At 44.6% G+C, this 20300-nt stretch overlaps 1 protein-coding gene across 10 annotated transcripts in view; it reads right to left on the bottom strand.

The window, feature by feature from the left end:
• Positions 1-20300, bottom strand: part of LOC135900609 (E3 ubiquitin-protein ligase TRIM33-like) — a 167679-nt gene that overhangs the window by 28770 nt on the left and 118609 nt on the right. For 4 of the 10 annotated variants that reach the window (XM_065430038.2, XM_065430040.2, XM_065430043.2 and 1 more), the window contains 7 exons: positions 19811-20131; positions 18421-18794; positions 16513-16776; positions 12869-13148; positions 12011-12082; positions 8162-8580; positions 1589-1711 (listed from right to left, as the gene is read on the bottom strand). In XM_065430038.2, the coding sequence (XP_065286110.1) occupies positions 1589-1711; positions 8162-8580; positions 12011-12082; positions 12869-13148; positions 16513-16776; positions 18421-18794; positions 19811-20131 (1853 nt within the window). The remainder of the gene's footprint in view (positions 1-1588; positions 1712-8161; positions 8581-12010; positions 12083-12868; positions 13149-16512; positions 16777-18420; positions 18795-19810; positions 20132-20300) is intronic. The other 6 variants (XM_065430039.2, XM_065430042.2, XM_065430044.2 and 3 more) reach the window with 3 other exon arrangements.

The raw sequence follows: 20300 nt of genomic DNA, 5'->3' as shown, positions 1-20300 counted from the left end.
AACTTTCAGAGATTCTGGTAGGAGACATTCACCCATTGAGCATTGTTTTTCTGGAGGTGAAGCACCTCCAATAGCGATTTTTTTTTCTTGTATGTTATAAAACGAACACAATGCTTTATTTTTGGTTACGCAGTAGGGTAAAAATAACACGGATAATGCAAATGCTCTCTCGGTATGGTCCTCACATCCTTATCCGACGTCAGTGACATGGTAGTTCAAAAACGGGAAAATGTACCCTTATGTCAGTGACACTGAAAGGCTTAATAAGACTCCTAAAGGGAATGTTAGGTCTGGCCAAAATGGTAAACTAGACTTTTTGAGCAGCACGTACTGTATTTAGGGAGCCACCTCGCATGTGTCAGCAATTGTGGGCACCATATTGCACCACCTTTAGACAGCAATACGAAACCACCAGAACAGAATGAACTTCGCTTTTCGCTGAGCTTGCATCATACTCCAGTCAGTTGCTTTTGCGCCTGCCTCATGCATGCTATAGACCACCCAATGCAACGAACGACAGGACACAATATACAGCCTCATTGAACCCTTTTTGTCCAATGAATCGTTATGTTTCTTAGGAAATATCATTCAACACCGAGGTAAACAAACAACAAAACTATTTTCACAAATGTAAGTTTATGCAATGATAGTTAGACCATTTGTCGACCTTGTTTTGCAGAAATAATTTGGCTCCCACTGAAATTTCACAAATGTCCATGTGTTGCATCATGCTGAGGTTAGGCCTCCGCACTCTATTTTTGGAGCCTGATGCCTAATACATATAATGTGCCTTGGGTGGCACCAGAACGGTCTTCAAATAATCTGTGGCCACATTTCGCACCATTAAGATAGTAAACTAAGAAGTCTGAATGACCTCATGTCATTTACAACACACCGAGTTTTTGACAGTTCATGGGAAAAACCTTTGGATCCACTGCTGAGAACTCCAGCTGGAATTTCTTTATTTTCCCCTGACTTTGGTCATATAGATACTCGTATTATACAATCTTCACCTTATTTAAAAAATTCAAAACAGAAAGGGATAAGAAATAGACAATCTTGCTCTTCAAGATGAGTGGAATCCAAATGCAATGTATTATCTCAGATTGAGCAGATCAACAGTTCGAGACTGCATGAGGCACCATGATTGCATTTTCCAAGCTGTGCCAATTCCAAAGTATTCTGTGGGCTCAAGAATGACCATCCCAATGCAGCTCCTTATAATATCACAGACTGCTTGAGCATCCAACTGAGGCTATCTAGTTACTGACTCAAAAAAAAAAATTACACTACACTCGAAAAACAAAACAGAAAACTTCACAAGCCAAATTTTGCAACAGCACTGCAGAAAATGTGCCCACATTTGCAAACAGACTGAAATATGATGTTGTGCAACAACATCACTGCTGCCATGGTTTGAAGAGGAGCAAAATCAAGATAATAAATTTCCATTTTCAAGTGCAGTTTTCTCCTACCAGGCTAACACTGCAATGGTTCAAAAAGAGTAACACACTGGGGCTTGGTGGCTATGACATGTGAAAAAATGCCTGGGAAAGGCACCTAAACAATGTATACGTGGCGCACTGACCTGGGTGTGGCCCCCAAGGAGGGCACATGGCACTGTAGGTGGTAGACACGAGGGCAGGAGCCACAACACAGCAGCTCGCCACCGTCATGGCACACTGAGCACCAGTCCTCATTTGGGTCCGTGCTGCACAAAAGAGGTGTGTCAGCTGCAGAAGCCCAACTCTGCAGGCTTTCCACTGAGCCTTCAGATGCAACAGTGGCTAAACCACAGCATTGAAGACTAAAAGGTTTTCGAGCTTAAAGGACTACTGACATATACTCTCGAAGTCGCAGAAATCTGTGACATGCTTCAGGCAACTAAAAGTATGGCATTTTGAAAGCAAGATTGGTAAACATTAAAAATTAAATTAAATTATGGGGCTTTACGTGCCAAAACCACTTTCTGATTATGAGGCACGCAACAGTGGGGGACTCCGGAAATTTAGACCACCTGGGGTTATTTAACGTGCACCTAAATCTAAGTACACGGGTGTTTTCGCATTTCGCCCCCATTGAAATGCGGCCGCCATGGCCGGGATTCGATCCCGCGACCTCTTGCTCAGTAGCCCAACACCATAGCCACTGAGCAACCACGGCGAGTATTGGAAAACATTAGATAGGAGAACAATTACGTAATATGTTTTAATTTAACACTAAAGTCTGTCTCAAAATGATGCAGTTCGCAAATCACGGGTATTATTGTGCCATCATGACACAGAGCAAAATTTTGTGGTGACTAAATGCATGATATGGTTAAATCCAGGTTGAAATGTGTAGTAGAACACTTGAGGCTGATTAAGCAATACTTGGCAGTACACCGATTCCGTTTCAAAAACACATTAATATGTGCACTGTGCTTATTTACTATTTTCACAGCATATTATAAAAGGCGGCATATACTTGACTTTCAATACTCATTACAACAGAGCGTAACAACTCAGCAAGAAAGGCTCGTCTATCTGATGTTTGTGAAAACTTCTAATATTATCTAATAGTATAACTTTATCTTTCACACAAGCAACTACAACTCTGCCACTGTCTTACCTGTAGCGCTAATGAGAGCTGCGGTATGCAGCAACTTCAACTCAGAGCCTGTGTCTAGCCGCCACTGCACTGCATGCGAGACTGCTCAATTGCATCACATGCTTCGCACTCTGAACACCATGAATAGCCATCTATCGTCATTTTTGTGCAAAATGTTGTGATAAGAAATAATGCTTTATCAAAACAATGCATCTTGTGATCGTCAGTGCTTGTTTTTGAAGCACTGTAGCTGTATGCTACGGCTTTGAAGCTAAGCTGGTTAGACCTAGCGGCACTCTCGCCACTTGTCACTGTGCCAATAGCGCTGAGCAACAGTCAGCCACTTGCATTGTCGACACTAAAGCTCTCCATTGGGTGTTATGCAGCACACCGTTGTGGGAAACTTTTCCACAGGTGCGTTCGTCAATTGAGAAAAAGCTCGTACTAGCAGATTCTGTATGTGGCTAAAAATAGTTACGTGCAGTAAACTACCACAAGTACGCATCACCACAGCAAAGTACGTTGTGTATATCTAGACAAAATTCACCCAAAAGCTGTCAGTTGTACCTGAGAGCCTGTTACAGCCAGCTCCGTTAAAATTGGTGTTTGTTGCATTGATAATATAGGCAGACTAAACCAAGTGAGAAGAATCGTCAATTACATCGGAACGTACCGTAAAAACCGGACTATAGGTCGGACCGGAATATAGGTCGACCCCCCAACTAACCAGTCCTAAAAATGAAAAAAATATTTTTCAATGGCAAAAGTACTGAAAGATACCCTTACCTTGAAACAAATGCGACTCAGCCGGTTGCACAATGGTGACAGTATTTATTTAAATGCTGCTCGCATATGCACCTGGCTAAGCTTTTAACAGCATCGCGCGACCATCGACCCGCGTGCTTGTCAGCACCTTATTAACGGCTCTAAGCGGCGAAACAAACGAGATAGCGCATGTGTACACATGCGCCTACTTTCGTTATTTCGCCGCTCCGTGCCGTGATGATAAGGTGCTGACACACACGCGGGTCGATGGTCGCGCGATGCTGTTAAAAATTGGCTGGGTGTGCAGTACACAGAAGGACACAAAGTGCGCAAGCGCTACTCCGAATCGGAGTCGTCCGAACTAGAGTCCGATGTCGAGTGCTTCTCGCTGCCCACGTCCCATAGAGCATCGTCCTCTGTGCCGTCCAGCGCGTTGCTTATGCAGCATTTTCTGAAAGACTTGCGCACCATCTCTTCGGGGAGAGATTTCCACGCCGACGACACCCAGCCACAAACAGTCGCAAGCGGTGGACGTCGCAGGCGGCCGGCGGGGGTAGTCGGGTTATCGCCCTGCATCCATTCATTATAGAGTTCGCGCACTCTATCTTTAAACGGCTTATTGAGCACAACGTCTAGTGGCTGCAGCACAGATGTCAGTCCACCAGGGATGACCACGAGGTCCGTCTTGCCGTCGCACAGGGCCCGCTTGACGTTGGCTGTGAGGTGGCCTCGAAATGAGTCCAGAACGAGCATGTTCGCTCGCTCAAAGAGGGCACCAGGTCGCCGCTTCCAGACGAGCCGGACCCACTCCTGCATCAACGATTCGTTCATAAAACCGTTTTCATTTACCCGGACGATGACGTCGCGCGGGAATTCCTCTTTCGGCAATGTTTTTCTTTTAAAAATGATGAAAGGGGGCAGCTTCTTCCCATCAGCTGTACATGCGAGCATCACAGTGAACCGCGAGTGCTCGTTGCCCGTTGTCAGAAGCTTGATTTGCTTGGCTCCTTTCTCGGAAACAGTCCGGCTTGAGGGCATGTCAAACCACACTGGCGTTTCGTCGGCGTTTCCTATCTGTCCGATCATGTAGTCGCGTTGCTGCCGAAGCGCAATTACATATCGCTGAAACTCGATTAGTTTGTCCTCGAATTCTGCGGGCAGTTTCTGGCACACAGAAGTACGGCGCCGTAGTGCAAAGCCCTTCCTCTTCATGAAACGCCGCACCCAGGATGGCGAGCCCTTGAATTGCGCCCTCGTCAGTCCAGAGGCGCGCGCGATCTCTACCGCTTTAAAACGGATGGATTCAGCCGTCACAGGCAGCGATCTTGCACGAAGCTCCCGGATGAAATCCGCAACCTTGTTTTCCAGTTCTGGATACGCTGCAGTCCGCCCACGAAATGAAGTTTTCTTTTGGTTGCTGCAAGCAACCAAAAGCTGCTTCTGCTTCCGCCAGTAGCGAATGCTTTTTTCCGACACTCCAAATTCGCGCTGTGCCGCCAGGTTGCCGTTAGCTTCCGCGTACTCGATCGCCTTTTTTTTGAAGGCGACGTTAAATTGCCGTCGGCTTCCGCTCATTTTTAAACAAAATGAAACAATGCAAACGCAAAATGACGATGCTACCACGTCGCCACGCCACGCCGCGCTGCTGCTGATGGCGATGGCGGCTGTTTACTTCATGCGCCCATTGTTGCAAGACTTCCGTAGTTTTTCCGCCAATGTCCGGCATATAAGTCGAGGGTCGACTTTTCGCGATGGTTTTTTGAAAAAAAGTTCGACCTATATTCCGGTTTTTACGGTATGTCATATGCTAATCCGTTGTAAGGGGTGTGGACTGTATTCTGTGCATTTAGTCATTGCATTACACGCCTAAGGCTTAGTAGGCACTGACTTCTCATGACGTCGGCATACTTGTCGTGCGTGCCTTTTAAGGGCAGAATATCAAGCTCTCTGGAGAGCACAGATGAACACCTTTGGGTGGACCTATCTGATAATGCATCTATCTGAGGAAAGTAAGAGTGAATAAGCAGGCAAATGTTCATGATACATATCACTCGCAGATAAAAAGTAAGCCTTTTTTCCCCTTTTTGAGGCACTAAAATTACTCCTCCTTTTACAGAAGAAACTCAGTGAGAGGGTCCAGTTACACACGTGTTCCTGGTGCCAACGTTCGCAATCCAAACATAAAAAATGACCCAATAGAGTTATGGTCATTTTTTACTGGTTCATATGTTCTCGAAAAACACAACTTTTGGCGCCAACGTTTAGTACATTGCCAAACGGCAATTGTATGATACATTTTCCGGCGTCTAGATCCCATGTAAACAAGAAAATATGCGAAGTGTGCGCGATCAAACAGTATATAGCTGCCGGCAGCGGCAGCTTCACTGCAATACCTGCCGGCCCGTCTCGCGTGAATGAAAGCACTGGCGTGCCCTCAGTTTACATTCACAGCTATTGCCACCAAAGCTATTGTGATAAGCATCTTCACCTATTCGTCTTACAATGCGTGGTACGTAGTGTCATTGGTCAACGATAGTTGAGTTTGTCATTTTTTTTTTTTTTACTTCGGATTGCACGTTTTCCTAGTTAGCACGTTTTTTCTTGCAGTTCTTTTTTTTTTTTTCAAGACGTATTGAATTAGTTTTACTGTATATTCACGTTCATATTACATTCAGGTATTCACGCTATATCATGTCTAGCCACTCAAATCATTCACTCTGAAATTAAAAGATGAAATTCTGTGAAGGTAGATGGTATTCACATGAGAACAGGAAGTTTAGAAAATTTTGCTCTATAGCACATTCTGCAACATCACCAGAAAAGACTGTTGTAGACAGGGACATTAAAATTACAGTTTTATTGGAAAGATCTTACTAATCTTTCTGCTGCGACTGCCACCAGAGCGACAAAATTTGTGCCTGAGCAGCGCAAACAGTTTTCCACAGCCCTCATTTCACGATACCTACCGTAAAAACCGGACTATAGGTCGGACCGGAATATAGGTCGATCCCCCAACTAACGAATTCTAAAAATGAAAAAAATATTTTTCAGTGGCAAAAGTACCGAAAGACATGACACCCTCAACTATAAACAAATGCGACTCAGCGGGTTGCACAATGGTGACAGTATTTATTTAAATGCTGCTCGCATGTGCACCTGGCCATGTTTTTAGCGGCATCGCGCGACCATTGACCCGCGTGCTTGTCAACACCGTATTAACGGCGCTGAGCAGCGAAACAAGATACGCGCATGTGTACACATGCCCTTACTTTCGCTATTTCGCCGCTCCGTGCCGTGATAAAAGGTGCTGACAAACACGCAGGTCGACGGTCGCGCGATACTGTTAAAAATTCGTCGGGTGTACAGTACACAGAAGGGCACGAAGTCCGCAAGCGCTACTCCGAATCAGAGCAACACGTTTGAACAGAGTTGAATGACGAGTCAGATGTCCAGTCCATAGGCGCGTGCGATCTCTACCGCTTCCAAACGAATGCATTCGACAACAGGCAGCGATCTTACAGGCAGCTCTCGGACGGACTCCGCAACCTTGCCTTCCAGTTCTGCAGTCCGCTGCGATCCGGCCACGAAATGATGTTTTCTTTTGGTTGCTGCAAGTTGTAATACGTTGCTTTTACCTCCGCCACTACTGAATGCTATTTTCGGATACTCCAAGTTCACGCTGTGCTGCCAGGTTGCCGTGGGCTTCCGCGTACTCAGTCGCCTTTTTCTTGAAGGCGACGGTGAATTGACGTCGGCTTCCACTCATTTTGATACAAAATGAAAATGCAGCCTTTAATTAATATAACTTTGGGACAGTGGAAACGCACAATGCTGGTGCCACAACGTCGCCACGCCATAGAATAAAGAACCAACGCCGCGCTGCTGATGATGGCGATGGCGAAGGCGGCTGTTTACTTCATCCACCCATTGTTGCAAGACTTCCGTAGTTGTTCCGCCAATGTCCGGTATATAAGTCGAGGGTCGACTTTTCGCGATGGTTTTTTGAAAAAAAGTTCGACCTATATTCCGGTTTTTACGGTACCTCCCACACCAGCTGATGATCTATCATAATTCTTTCAGACAATACAGACAAAATGTTTCAGAATCACTAAGCAAGTGTCAGCAGCAAGCTGCCCAGGTTTGACAACTTGCTCCATGCAATTTGCCACTAAGACTGTACACCAGTTCGAGGGAATATGGTTCAACCTACCACAATAACCATGAATTTGGACTGTTGGCAGAGCACATTATGAAACAACCGTTTGCTTGTTGAATTCTGATAGGATGCAATTTTTTACATAACATCACATTACAACAAGATGTGCTAGACTACAAGAACTGCTTTAGTTAAAATTGCAATACTGTATAAAATCTTATGTCGTTTAACTGCATGCATTGTCCTTAGATCACCGTTTACAAATTTTGTGCAGATGTTTTGTTTTGCACACTTGCATGGATCTACACTTCTAAGGCACCATGGATTTAGAGGCTTTCCTCTATTATAGCCATTTCATCACATTTCAGAATGCTCAATGTTATTGTAATATGAAAGATGCTGGAGAGACTGGCCATGGCGAGAAGGATGACGAGGTGCCCCTCGGCTCCTGGCGGGAGCCTGCTCTTGTAAATACTGTAAGTAGTCTCTTTCTCTGCTCTTCTGCACACAAAACATTTTGGCAGAGGTGCGAGGTGTCAATCCCTGTACCTCTCAATTAAAAGCTATGGAGCTCCTTTTCTGTATTAATAAAGGACTCCCCAAGAAGATGAGTATGCGTGCCCCCCCCCCCCCCCCCCTCCTTCCACCCACCTCTGCAGGCTGTGCGTCTCTACTATCTTCAGTCCAGACCCGTTGGCTGTGTTGCCCCCACTGTTCTGCGAAAGTGAGCGTGAGGAAGGTGAGCCTGGCTGTGCTGCAGAGGACGAAGACCCATTGGAGGCAGTTGGGCCATTGCTGGTGGCCACAACCATGGTCGAGGAAGAGGAAGAAGAGGCGTCCTGCGCAGGCAGATCGAAGCTCTTGTCCCCGATCTTGAGCAGCTCCTCCAGAGTTGAGAGGTCCTCGAAGCAGTCCTGGACACTGCCGGAACCTGCCGCTGCCACTGTGGTAGAGTTGGCCGTGGACGCAGACACCGTGGGCGCAGTGCGGGAGGAACTGCTGCAGACCGGCTCAGCTATGGAGGAAGGGCTGCAGCTGCTGTCGGCCTGGGGCTGGCCACCCTGGGCACCCTGAAATGCAAAACAAAGCCAAAAAAAGAGCGAGTTAGACTACACAGAACACGACCATATAAAGCCAACAGGCAGTGACAATATGGAAAGCGCCCGGTTAATTAGCTGTGGTTGGAATTGAAATGTAGAAAATAATGAGGAAAAGGGACAATGAAAGCGGACAAAAAAGATAACTGGCTGCCAGTGGGAGACAAACCCACAACCTCCATTATGCATGCGTTGCGCTACCAACTGTGCTACGACGTTGGCCATCAATCAGTCAACTACCTTGGGTATTTACGTGTGCTAGAGCTAGCCCTGGGAGTGTTGGCTGGCACCACTCAGAGCCATAGTGAGCGGACGGTTTTTGTGCCATGGCCAAATCAATGACTTACGAGAACAGGCACATGGCTCATAAACCCTCGTATGCTACCTAATGGCATCAAGGCAGCCAGATTCAAAACCATCACTATGAATGAACAAGATGAAGGGAAACGGAGGAGCTCCTCTGCCTACAGAACAGTGTGTTCCAAGGCAGGCATAAGCCAAGAAGAATTGTTCCCAAGTTTTTTTCGACCAAAAAGAGCAAGCTAGCACATGTAAAGCTCGTTATGCCAGTTCAAACCTGGCACAATGCTAAGCCCCTCAGCAAAAGCAGCTTAGTGCTTCACCCAAGTACACAAGGGAGTTTTCAGAATGCAGCAAGCATGAGAAAGCTTAAGCACGTTACAGCCGAACAAGAAGATTGCAAGGAAATTTCATGGGCCCCACAGTCAGTGCAGAATGCATTCTTCATTTTTAGCCTGCATACTGCGTACTGGAGCGTTTCAGTCCCCAAGTTCTGACAGTTTCTGCAAGGTGTGCATCCTACCCATTCGCCATGTATGAAATACTCAAAAGTATGAAACAAAGAGTGCTAGAAGTCAGACTCCACCATCCGATCTGCACAGGTAAGTTTACAAATGCTTCGAGCATTTCCCTGCTCACTGAATGATAATGCCACCTTGTACTTGCAAAAAAAAAAAAAAGTATTGCCATTCTGACATCCTGCCAACATTCTGACATCCTGCCACCATAAGGACAGCTAGTCCTTCTCATTATACATATAAATCTGACCTTGGTTTTGCCCTGTCATTTGTATAATATTATGACAGTGTGCAATATTTGTGAGGCTTGTGTTTATTTGTGTGTTATGTTGCTAAATACAGTGATCTACATTGTATTCTTGGTTTCACTAGTATTTTCACTCAGTAGGTGTTCCAGTTGGTCCAGAATGCCCTTCCTTAATAGAAACATGAAAATCCACCTTAAAGTTATACCTACCATGCCTATGCAATTATGCCCACAATTACTGCAACTATTACTTGTAACTTTTCGTCACTGCCCTGAAGTAACCAATGCATATCTTGCCACAAATGAATGGAAATACCTGGCAATGACAACATAGATCGAGCCGGACCTTAAATGTGAATGTTTTGCTTGTTGCTTGTTTATTCTGCAACATGTCGTACTACAATTTAGCCTTGCTTGGAAACAGCTGCCCACTTGCTGGCCCACTTTCACCTGACCACCTTTGGCCCTCACAAACGAGCGAACACATTTCATGCCATCAGATGATGCCAATCATATATCTCTGCCCAAAGAGGTGCCCTAGACCTACAATACTAATTGCGTGATTTGCCATCTAGCGTTCCAGAAACTCCCTACTTTTGTAAAGAGCAGTGTAACAGTGAAGTTATTGCAATACATCTAAGTGCCCAGGCAACGGATATTCTGTCGCAGGCCCTAATAGCTTGTATGTAATTTATAATAATTGGGTAAAAATTCTGTAAGTGTGAATTCCTCCGAGTGCCGATTGGCTAATGCAGTGCCGATATTCAAAAGTCATTTTAGAGGTGACAAATGCAATTGCAAGCCAATTTTACTTACACCAATCTGTTCCAATATATTCAAACACATTGCATATTCTGCATTAAACACATGAATCCACTCGAATTTTCTTATGGAACACCAGCATAGATTTAGGAAAGAATTTGCTTGCATTACACACATGGTTGAGTTTTACCACTATTTTATTTAATACTGTTCCAGAAACTAATATCACTGCAGTGGTCAATTTGATAGCAGATCCTTTTGGTATACAGGAAGATAAAGATTCATATTAAACGATACACATTTGCAAAATGTGCATATCACATCTGCTTCACCACAGCGCTCAGTTTTGGAGATTTTTCTTTTTCCTATCTTTATCAATGGTACTTCTGGTGGACTGTCCTGTCAAATACAATTATGCGTGGTTGACTGTGTTTTTATACTGAAATGTGTGTCAGGAATAGGACTGTGTGTAAGTCTGTTGTCTTAAGATTTGCATATTCTGCACAGTCTCTGTTTCATGGCATACACATCAATGCTCCTGAATGAATTCGCTACAAGTGTTACAAAATGAAGCAGCAACTTGGTTGGGTTTTGCTAGTGCAGCAGTGTAATAATCAAGCCCTCAGCTCCTTTATTCAATTCACAACCACGAAACAAGAATGTCTTCAATAATGTGCCTGTCTTTATTTACCCTTTGCATTACCTTTTACCATTCAAAGGTCATCCATGTAAGGTTAGGCAATATAACTCTAGGACAAATCTACTTATGTAAATTCATACTTTCCCTGGACCACAGAAGATTGAAACAACTTATATGTGGAACTGGTTGGTCACAAATATGTTTATCTGCCCCCACAACAATGCATTAGTAGAGCTGTGAGGCTTTCTGAATAAAGAATAGAGAATGCAAACAATGAATTCCTGTTCGATGCCCTTTATTTATTCTATTTTATTTGTTTATTTATACATGCTACAGCCTGAATGGGCTAGCAGGAGTGGAAAACTAAAACAAGACACACACACAGAATACAAATGGTGCGAAAGCAACTAAAACCCCGCAGTTTACAAGGTCATTGCAAAATACAAATGCAAAGCAAGGAAATAAACTTGGGTAAGAACAATGGCAATAGTTGAAATGCCTAGTTATACACAGAGCACTATGCTAGAGCATTTCGAAATTCTGACAATGACCGAGTCGCACCAGGTAATAAATTCCAAAAATCAACTGTGTGAGGAAAAATATCTACAGGTATTTAAATATGCCATATCTGGGTAGGAAAGTGCAACAATCAGAGCGCGGAGACTTCAATGATTCACTGACGAAAGTTTGAAGATTGTTATTGAGAAGTATAGCATAATGAATTCCGACTGTGATGACTGAGGTCAAACATGCCAATGATTTAAACAGAATGTGTGTGTGGCTCTGTTATTTACACATTGTTCAGTGGACTGAGTCCTACAGTGAGCCATTGTGCTGACTCTTACTTTGCCTTTCTATCTCCCCACTTCCATTGGTCTGCTCGCGAAGGCGTGATGCTGCACCAAGCACAACCTGAAAAGAGCCAGTTTAACACACCTTCTCTTGACTTGAGTCCTTCGAGCCTGAAGACTGAAGTAGGTTTCCTATAGACCGGTTTGCGAAGTCATTCTGCAACAAAAGAATGCAAGTACAAGGTGACATCAGAGAGCTACCAAAGCTCTAACTATGTATGAAAAGACAGAAAGCCGTGAGGTACAGCTGCCATTAAAAGCTTACGGACCACAGGATCCGTGGAAATGCTGAATTTCCTAGCTGCCTGTGAGCGCAGTCAATAAAACTGCACACGCTTTCACATATACCAGTATATAGGTAGTATATGTTGTTCACACATACTAGTATGGGCTGGAAATCAGAATAGCAGGCAGCATGTCTAGCCTGTAGAAATTTTAAACTTTTTCTCGTATCCAAGAGTCTGCAAAATTCTGATATTTACACAACCAAAGAAAACAAATCTTGCTTCACACCGATGGAAGTAAGCATGACACTACCCCTTAAATGAATAGTGTTCTGTGTTCTTGACCAGGCACAGAAAGAGCAATCACAGAGCAAGAACACCTCAGTAATCAAATATAGTTATACCTTATGGCAAAAATTTCTCTTTTTACCATTAGTGCTTTTTGCACATTTTAATGGCATTCTATTTGCATGTGTGTGTAAAAAATCTTGTGCGTACGTGTGTGGTGCATACTCAGAGAAAGAGAGCTGTTAAAAAGAGCAAGGAAACAAAACACGACGCTTGGCACTATGTGCATGTTTCCTTTTCTGTTCATGTTTTCATCTGTGTGTGCGTTTCACACACGCACGCACACGTGCGCACATGCCAATAAGAAAGGAGGAATAAGAGTATACTAGTAGCCACGAACAGTCGGGCAGCCATGATGCAATGCCACTCACCAGAGACCTGGATGCGAGCCCCGCGGCTGTCTCGGCTGGTGATGCTGAGCTGCGGAGGGTGTTGGATGACAGACCCGCGTCACCGCTGCATGAGGGCAGCTGCTGCTCGCCAGGTGACTTGGGCTCCTCCTTGATGCGCACCACGGACACTGATGGGGACGCTGTGCGTGACGAGGAGGACGACGAGGTGGAGGAAGGCCCCACCGCCACAGGCGTGATGGTGATGGCGCTGTTCCTGCCAGACAAATCAGAAGTATCCCCAACCGCTCCTAGGAGGAGGCTGATGGAGGGGGGATGGGGAACGTGGAGGGCAGCAGGGCAGCATGGTAGCATGGTGGTGAGGGAAAGATCGAGAAGTTAGTCGAAAGAAAGCAGTGAGTAAAAGCCCAAAAGCCTGCTCTCAGGTACTGCCACCTCCCCCGCTTAACAAAAAGGTCACATGCCAAGGCAGAGGCAAGATTATGTTATGACCTCTTGTGGGTCACGTTAGCCTGTGTCCCAACAGCTGTACAGTACATCATCAATTCTTAAAGAGAACATCTATGCGGCACTAAAGCCAGTATAACTGCAAAATGTCTTAAATTTAATTTTTTTGGTAACAAGTGGCTGACATAACATGTTAGGTATGCAGCTGTACGCAAGAATATTATGGTGCATTGTATTTTGCATTCTACCTCGGCTATAAAGCGTGCCGGAGTACTAAGTGATGTTTCCTAGTGGATCCCGCTGTACATGCTAGTGATGTCTTACTTATGTGAATATAACACATTCCAAAAATTCTGGAAATAGAAGTATGGGGTGAGGCTACATTGTGGAACACAGATTTCCTCTACACTTCCATCATGATGGCAGTCGGTGCTACGAAGCCATGCCACACTTTGACATATCGTAGCACTGAGAATGGCGAGGCAAAGCAGAAAACAACATTGTTTGCAGCTTTGCTTTATGTCAATAATCGTGGTAGTTTAATTGCATAAAGAACTGAATGTTTTTCCAAGGCATTTCATGTTATGTGTATGCTCATAGCGAATGGCAATAGTACAGTGCTTGCATTAGTGGCCAGTTTGTAGCTGTGCTTGAAGAAACTTTCACACATCGGTCCGACCAAAAGCTGTAGTTACAGAACTAGGTTGAGGTAACCGTGGAGTCTTTCTGTCCAGAATTCTTCGTACTCGCTCCTGCCTGGACTGCCAAGAGGCAGTTGGCAGTATCTAATAAATAAATAAAATAAATGCCAACCGCACTGACACCCTATTTTCCTTGATCAGCTCGATTTTCATAGAAAGCTGAACTAAGCTGAGCATCAGTAAATGAAATGGCGGCCACCGGTATCTCCTTCCAATTCATTAGCAGCAGTGGCATCAGCAAGCAACACAACAACTGGCTGCCTCTAACTTCAGCGGGTAAGCATGAGCAAATCTGAATGGCTTGAAACTGCCAGCACAGGGATTGCCTTGACTGCAGGCAAGCTTTTTACCACAGATTGCAAATGACAATATCGACTCATTAATGTTTACGTCAAAATCTTCCGGCCAAGTTCAATATGTTGATTTCTGCTTGAAAAAGTGCTCGAAAGACATTTTCCCTGTTAATTCTTCAAGTTGGGGCTAGTCAAACCGGCACAAACATATCCAGAGAACACACCTATATGGTTTGCCAGTGACCAGATTACATTTCACTTTATACGGATAAGTAGGAAATGATTGAGCAGTGAGTCATCAGAAGCAGAATTGCGCTGCTGTGTTAGCACTTCAACTAAAGCCCCCTCCTCAGCTTGGTTAATACAACCATGCAGTGGGAGAAAGTGACACATACACGTGGCCAGTACACTTCATTATGCAGCCCTAACAGAAATTCCAATTGGCATGACCTTTCAATGAGCAGCATTCTTCCACCCCTCCAATTTCTTATTTTTTTTCTCATCCCTTAAACTTTCTCATCTGAAACAAAATGGCTTGAATTTAGATAAATCCCATACAAAGTAAAGGAATGATCCTCAAGAGAACGCTTTATCTCGGAGGCTCCTATTTGAGCACATGGAAACGCAGAAATAGTTTTTCTCGGCAACCATTGCACCAAATTTGATGAGCTCCACTGCATTCAAGAGAAAAAGTTAAAATCGAATGACTGCAAGAAGCAGATTATTTGTTTAAGTTGTCAGTCTTTTTAATAAAAATGGCTGAAAACTGAACAATTTTTAAAAAAGAAACTATCATGTTTGCAACTCTGTAACACCACAATGAAAAACAATATCACAATTCTGTGCACCTAAGAACATGTCTAAAGCAGACAAAATTGATGTAGTATGCACCTCTCTGAAATATACCAATAATATGCTACTAGCACTTTTGCAAGATCCTTGTAAACACTTACAAATTCCTGTAAGCTATAACTTATTAGATAAACTTTGCCCACTTTAAATGCTCTAACAGATGCAGTTTACAGAAGTGCGGTACCCATTTTTAGTGCAAAGTAACACATTTTTAGACGTAATGCTTTTCTTTATTTTTTTAACTTTAAAATTTTCAGCAATCTTTATTAGAAATTTTAAACCCTAAATCAATTTTGCTTCCCAGTGTCACTGAAGTTAAACTTTCTTTCTCAAATTCAATAAATTTCATTCAGATGGGTCCTCATCTCATAATATCACTTCTGCATTTTATATTATATATCTGAATGGGCAGGATAGGCGTTTGAAGGGAGCGGGATCGAATCCCGGCCACGGCGGCCGCATTTAAATGAGGGTGAAATGCAAAAACGCTCATGTACCGTGCATTTGCTGCACGTTAAAGAACCCCAGGTGCTCATCAATTAATTAAGAGTTCACCTCGAGCTAAGGCTTCCTATTAAGTGCACACATTGCTGCCTTATCAGTAATGTGTAGCCTTGGGTGCATTGCCTCAGCACAAACTATGGTCATGTCAACACACAATACCTTGTGGGTAAAGAGCATGGCAAAGTGAAGGCAAGGAATGCTAAGCAAAGCTTTTTTTGGGCTCTTGAAATGCATGGTTCCTCCTACTCTTACATTTTATGTATTTTCAGACACAACACATGAACTTACAACCCCCATGTCATATATATTTCTAATATACAAAAAGTTTACTATCCAGATGTGCAATAAAAAGAATGTCATTTTCTGAACGCATTTTTGTTTTTGTTTTTGCCAGCACTTAAAAGGGTTAGCATGCACCTAAATTCAAGTACATTAAGTTATTTTTTTCATTTTACTAACATCAAAATGCAGCCACTGCAGATGGGATTGAACCCCTGACCTCTAGCTCAGCAGCACGACTCCACATTCCCAGCGAGCTATAACATTGGATGAAATTCAACTGTAGCAGGAGCACATAGTGCATAAGTGCAAGGCATGACTGGATGAAATTGAGTGGGCTACCAGCTGATGCGGTTTGTCTCTGCTTTCCTGGAGGCTTTATGTGCACACCTGTGATAAGAGACTACTCCAGCTACCACAACAACTCTTGCCTTGTTCTTTGTTGTTTGTGTTCTGCCTTGTGGTCTTTCGGTTAGCTAGCGTTATGCTGCTTAACGAAATGCCAGGTAAGGGGAAATCTTGGGGACAACTTTCACTCAAGGGCACTCTATCTATTTAGAGCACGGTGGCATGCCCAGAATGAGCTTACCGCTCGAGAACACTGGTTTCAGGCAGGCGTGGTGAACCAGACCCCGAGTTTGTGCTGCTTGCGACCAAGTGTGAGGGAAGACGGTTTGTGGAGGGTGGCGTGCCGTCCCGAGAACCTGACACGCGGCGTATCTGCTGCTGCTGGAGCGCAGCTGCCCGTGCAGCTGCCGAGTCCAACATGATGACCTTAGGAGCTGGCTGTGGTATTATCTGTACACCGGGTGCCAGTGGCGGTGGTCTAGGTAGGCCACTCGTGGGTGCTGGTCTGTACGGGAACATGAAACAAACTTGTGGAGGGCCAGAGCTATTCTAGAAATCAGCATAAGACGTGACAGTGCCATGTGCTTCATCTCTGCTTTCCCTTGTTTACGCCCCAAATGTGCAAAGCACCTATAGAAACATACCATAATAAGACCTTGTTGATATGTTTTTCAAGGAATTACAAATATTTTTTTTTAGATAACCGGGAAAATGTAACTAAGAGGAAGGCTGCAAATCACCACAGCAATGTCAGATACAGCTCTGAATGACTGCTAGTATAGCTATCACTTGTACTGAGTGCAATGACAGTGCACGTGTAATTAAGGAACACATACAATGTTCCGCGACAGTAACCCCTTTCAACTTTTGACGTGCTTCAGCACGTAACACAGCTTTACTGCGGCAAAGCTGACCAAAGAGAACCGGCGATTACACAACGCATATAAAACCCTTGCCGGTCCCAAAATAAGTATAGCCTTGCGCTTGGTGAACCTGGCCAAGTGTGCATGGTTTCCAGTTTTAACCGATGCACACTTCTTCAGATGCTTTGCCGAGTGCTCTGCGCATGTCTTCGCCCGTTATATATTGTACGGTAGTCCAGTGCTTGGCTTGTCCAACCGCAGTCACTTATTGCAATGAGCCGGTTTGTTGCAACATACAAGTTGGCTGCACCGCTAAATTTACATGACTGCCACATTCAGACGCAACATAAGATACGGGAACGTTACACAATGGCAACATATCAAAGGGGAACATAATACATGGGCGTCAATGGGAATCAAACGTGACATAGCCGCCGGGAAAATAAAACTGCGAGGAACGTATCAACGAGGTTCCAATGTAATCGATCAGTGTCCCTGACATGACTAGCGTTTGTAAAAAGAAAACAGGGCAATAAATGCCCATCTTTTCCTGTATTGAGAAGCAATCACAGAACGAAATACCTTAACAGACATTTACCCCCACTAATTCATGTACATCACAACGAAGAGTTTGTACACCACTGACTCTGTCAGAAAGTTCTCATTCTAAAGCCTTGCCATGCAGCCTGAAGTCTAGTGGCACAATGCATGCACGCCTCTTCAAAAAAAGTATGGCATGCCACAATCAAAGGCGACACCATTGTTATAAATATAAGTGCTGGTCTCCATAACTCTGGCTCACAATGGTATATTTTTCATCCTTATTGATACCACATGTGTATTTCCCAATACAGCAGAATATGCCATCATCTTTCCTATCATTAACAGGAACAGTCCATTTTCTTCAGTCAGCAACTTTGCCCTTTCACATGAACTTAGGTCTCAGGTCAATACCAGCTTGACCAATGGTACAGAACCTTCTTCACCTCGCTATGTTTTGCTACCCAAAGGATGGTGACAAGTGGCATTTGGTAGCTAGTGCTGGCAGGGCTATGCAAGATTCATGAAATTGGAAAATCCCTACAATATCATCAAGATATTGCAAAGGCCTCGGTGAAACATGACTGAGGCAGCCTAAAAGCATTTCATGTTGAAAAGTTAAGCAAGCAATTGCTAATCGCCTTGTTGGTAGATCGTGTCGGGTATAAATAACACTTGTCAGGCACACTGCTAGTAAGGCATGACTGAACATTTTAAACAAGGGATATATGAGATAAAATGCTCACCTTGACTTTTCCGCAGTCACTGGTGATATGGTAATGCTTGAGTTCAGCGTGATAGGAACACTGGCAGTGGTTGGCATCTGTTGGGAAAGGTGGTGTTGCTGCTGCTGCTGCTGTTGCTGCTGCTGCTGGTGCTGCTGCTGTTGTTGCTGCTGCTGGTGCTGCTGCTGCTGCTGCTGCTGCTGCTGCTGTTGTTGTTGTTGCTGCTGTTGCTGCTGGTGGTGTTGTTGCTGCTGGTGGTGCTGCTGCTGTTGTTGCTGCTGCTGCTGATGCTGCTGCTGCTGCTGTTGGTGGTGTTGTTGTTGCATACGCTGCAGTTGTTGCTGCCTCATGTGTGCTGCCTGCTGGGCAGCGAGTGCCTGATGTGACGGCATGCCCTGCAATGAGAAGGCATATGCACAATGTTCAGGAGATGAAGGGGTTTGAGTAGTCTGCTTTTACCACTGGTATACAAAGAGAGAGAGAGAGAGAGATTTCAAGGCATTCAGCTTAAAGGCTGTTATATTTAACCTGCAAATATCCATGTGAAGAAATATTGCAGCAGCAGGACATGTAACACAGTAAAAAAAGTAAGTTTAAGATTACAGCTGACGAAATAGTGTTGATGTATGTAATGTACGCCAAGCCAATTACAATGCCTGAACTATGTGAACCAAGAGAAGACACATTGGAGGCATCCTCGTGATCTGATCACTACATTATCCAGTGTCCTGCTTGGCCACTGGCCAGTATGGTGACTGAATGCTGGCTGAATTGGAAAAGAAACGAGATTGTGACAGCTGAAGGACGTCCATAATAATATTCACTAGCAACTCAAATCTGCAATATTAATGAATGACCAGCTACTACTATACATTCACTAATTATGCACTGTAATTTGAGCAGCTTGACAGTCTCAACTACTTGGCGTCTGTTCCCATCCTAATCCTAGCCAGCATTGGAGACAGTCTACGTTGACAGCTAAGAAGACGGCTTCAAGCACAAGGAACAGAATGCAGTTTGAAGTTGTCTCTGCGCCTTACACCACCTCGCGATGACAAGAAAAAGCTAAGAAAAGCACATTTTACCGCAATTTTTTAGCTTTTTACAAGTGCGAATCGATGGAAAACACAACATAGATTAAAATAAGGCCAATTATGTGCAGACGTGCCCTGTCGTGTGCAGACCATTTGTGTCCTGTCGAGATTTAAAGAACTCTGCTAAGTCGCCATCTTGTTTCGACTGCAAAGCAGCCTGCGTCACTTTTGACATTGATGCTGTCTTCGCAAAGTGTCTTTTTTGCTGGCTTTCATCAGAACAGGAATGGGACGCGAGGTGGTCCCTGTCTAGTTAGCTGTTTATTTAGCCGTGCATGTTCAGTAGTGGAACATAGCTCTGACATGAGGCAGCTTACATGTTGTTGCCGCACACCCTGCTGTGGGTGCATCGTCTGACCAGGATGTTGAGGCGTAGGATGGGGGCTTTTTTGCAGCGTGTACGATCCGCCTGCGGCTGAGGGCCCCATGCGAGCCATATGGCTCAAGGCAGCCATGCTGGCACCCCCCTTCTGGTTCATGGGGCCCTGGTTGAGCAGGTGGCGCAGCTGCGGTGGAGGAGCCCCCGGGTAGCCCGCTGGTACCCCATATGGGTTGGTGCCTGGGTAGGGCGGTGGGCGCACACCGGGTGGAATGCCGTGCACTGATCCCATGGGCCCCTGCCGCTGCTGCAGAGAGAACTGCATTGAAGAGGAGAGGGCAAGGGACGTCGCAGCCTTCCCACCATTGTACAGCCCTAACTTCTAAATAGCATGTAAGATGATATACAGCAGAACCTCGTTAAATGAAATGGGATAATGAAGTAATGGATATAACAAAGTGAAATGTCCCTTGAAATCTCCACATATA

Source organism: Dermacentor albipictus, chromosome 3 (genome assembly GCF_038994185.2).
Source record: "Dermacentor albipictus isolate Rhodes 1998 colony chromosome 3, USDA_Dalb.pri_finalv2, whole genome shotgun sequence".
Taxonomy (NCBI): Eukaryota; Metazoa; Arthropoda; class Arachnida; order Ixodida; family Ixodidae; genus Dermacentor; species Dermacentor albipictus.
The sequence above is the reverse complement of the archived record's forward strand: the minus strand, read 5'-3'. Positions and strand labels throughout refer to the sequence as shown.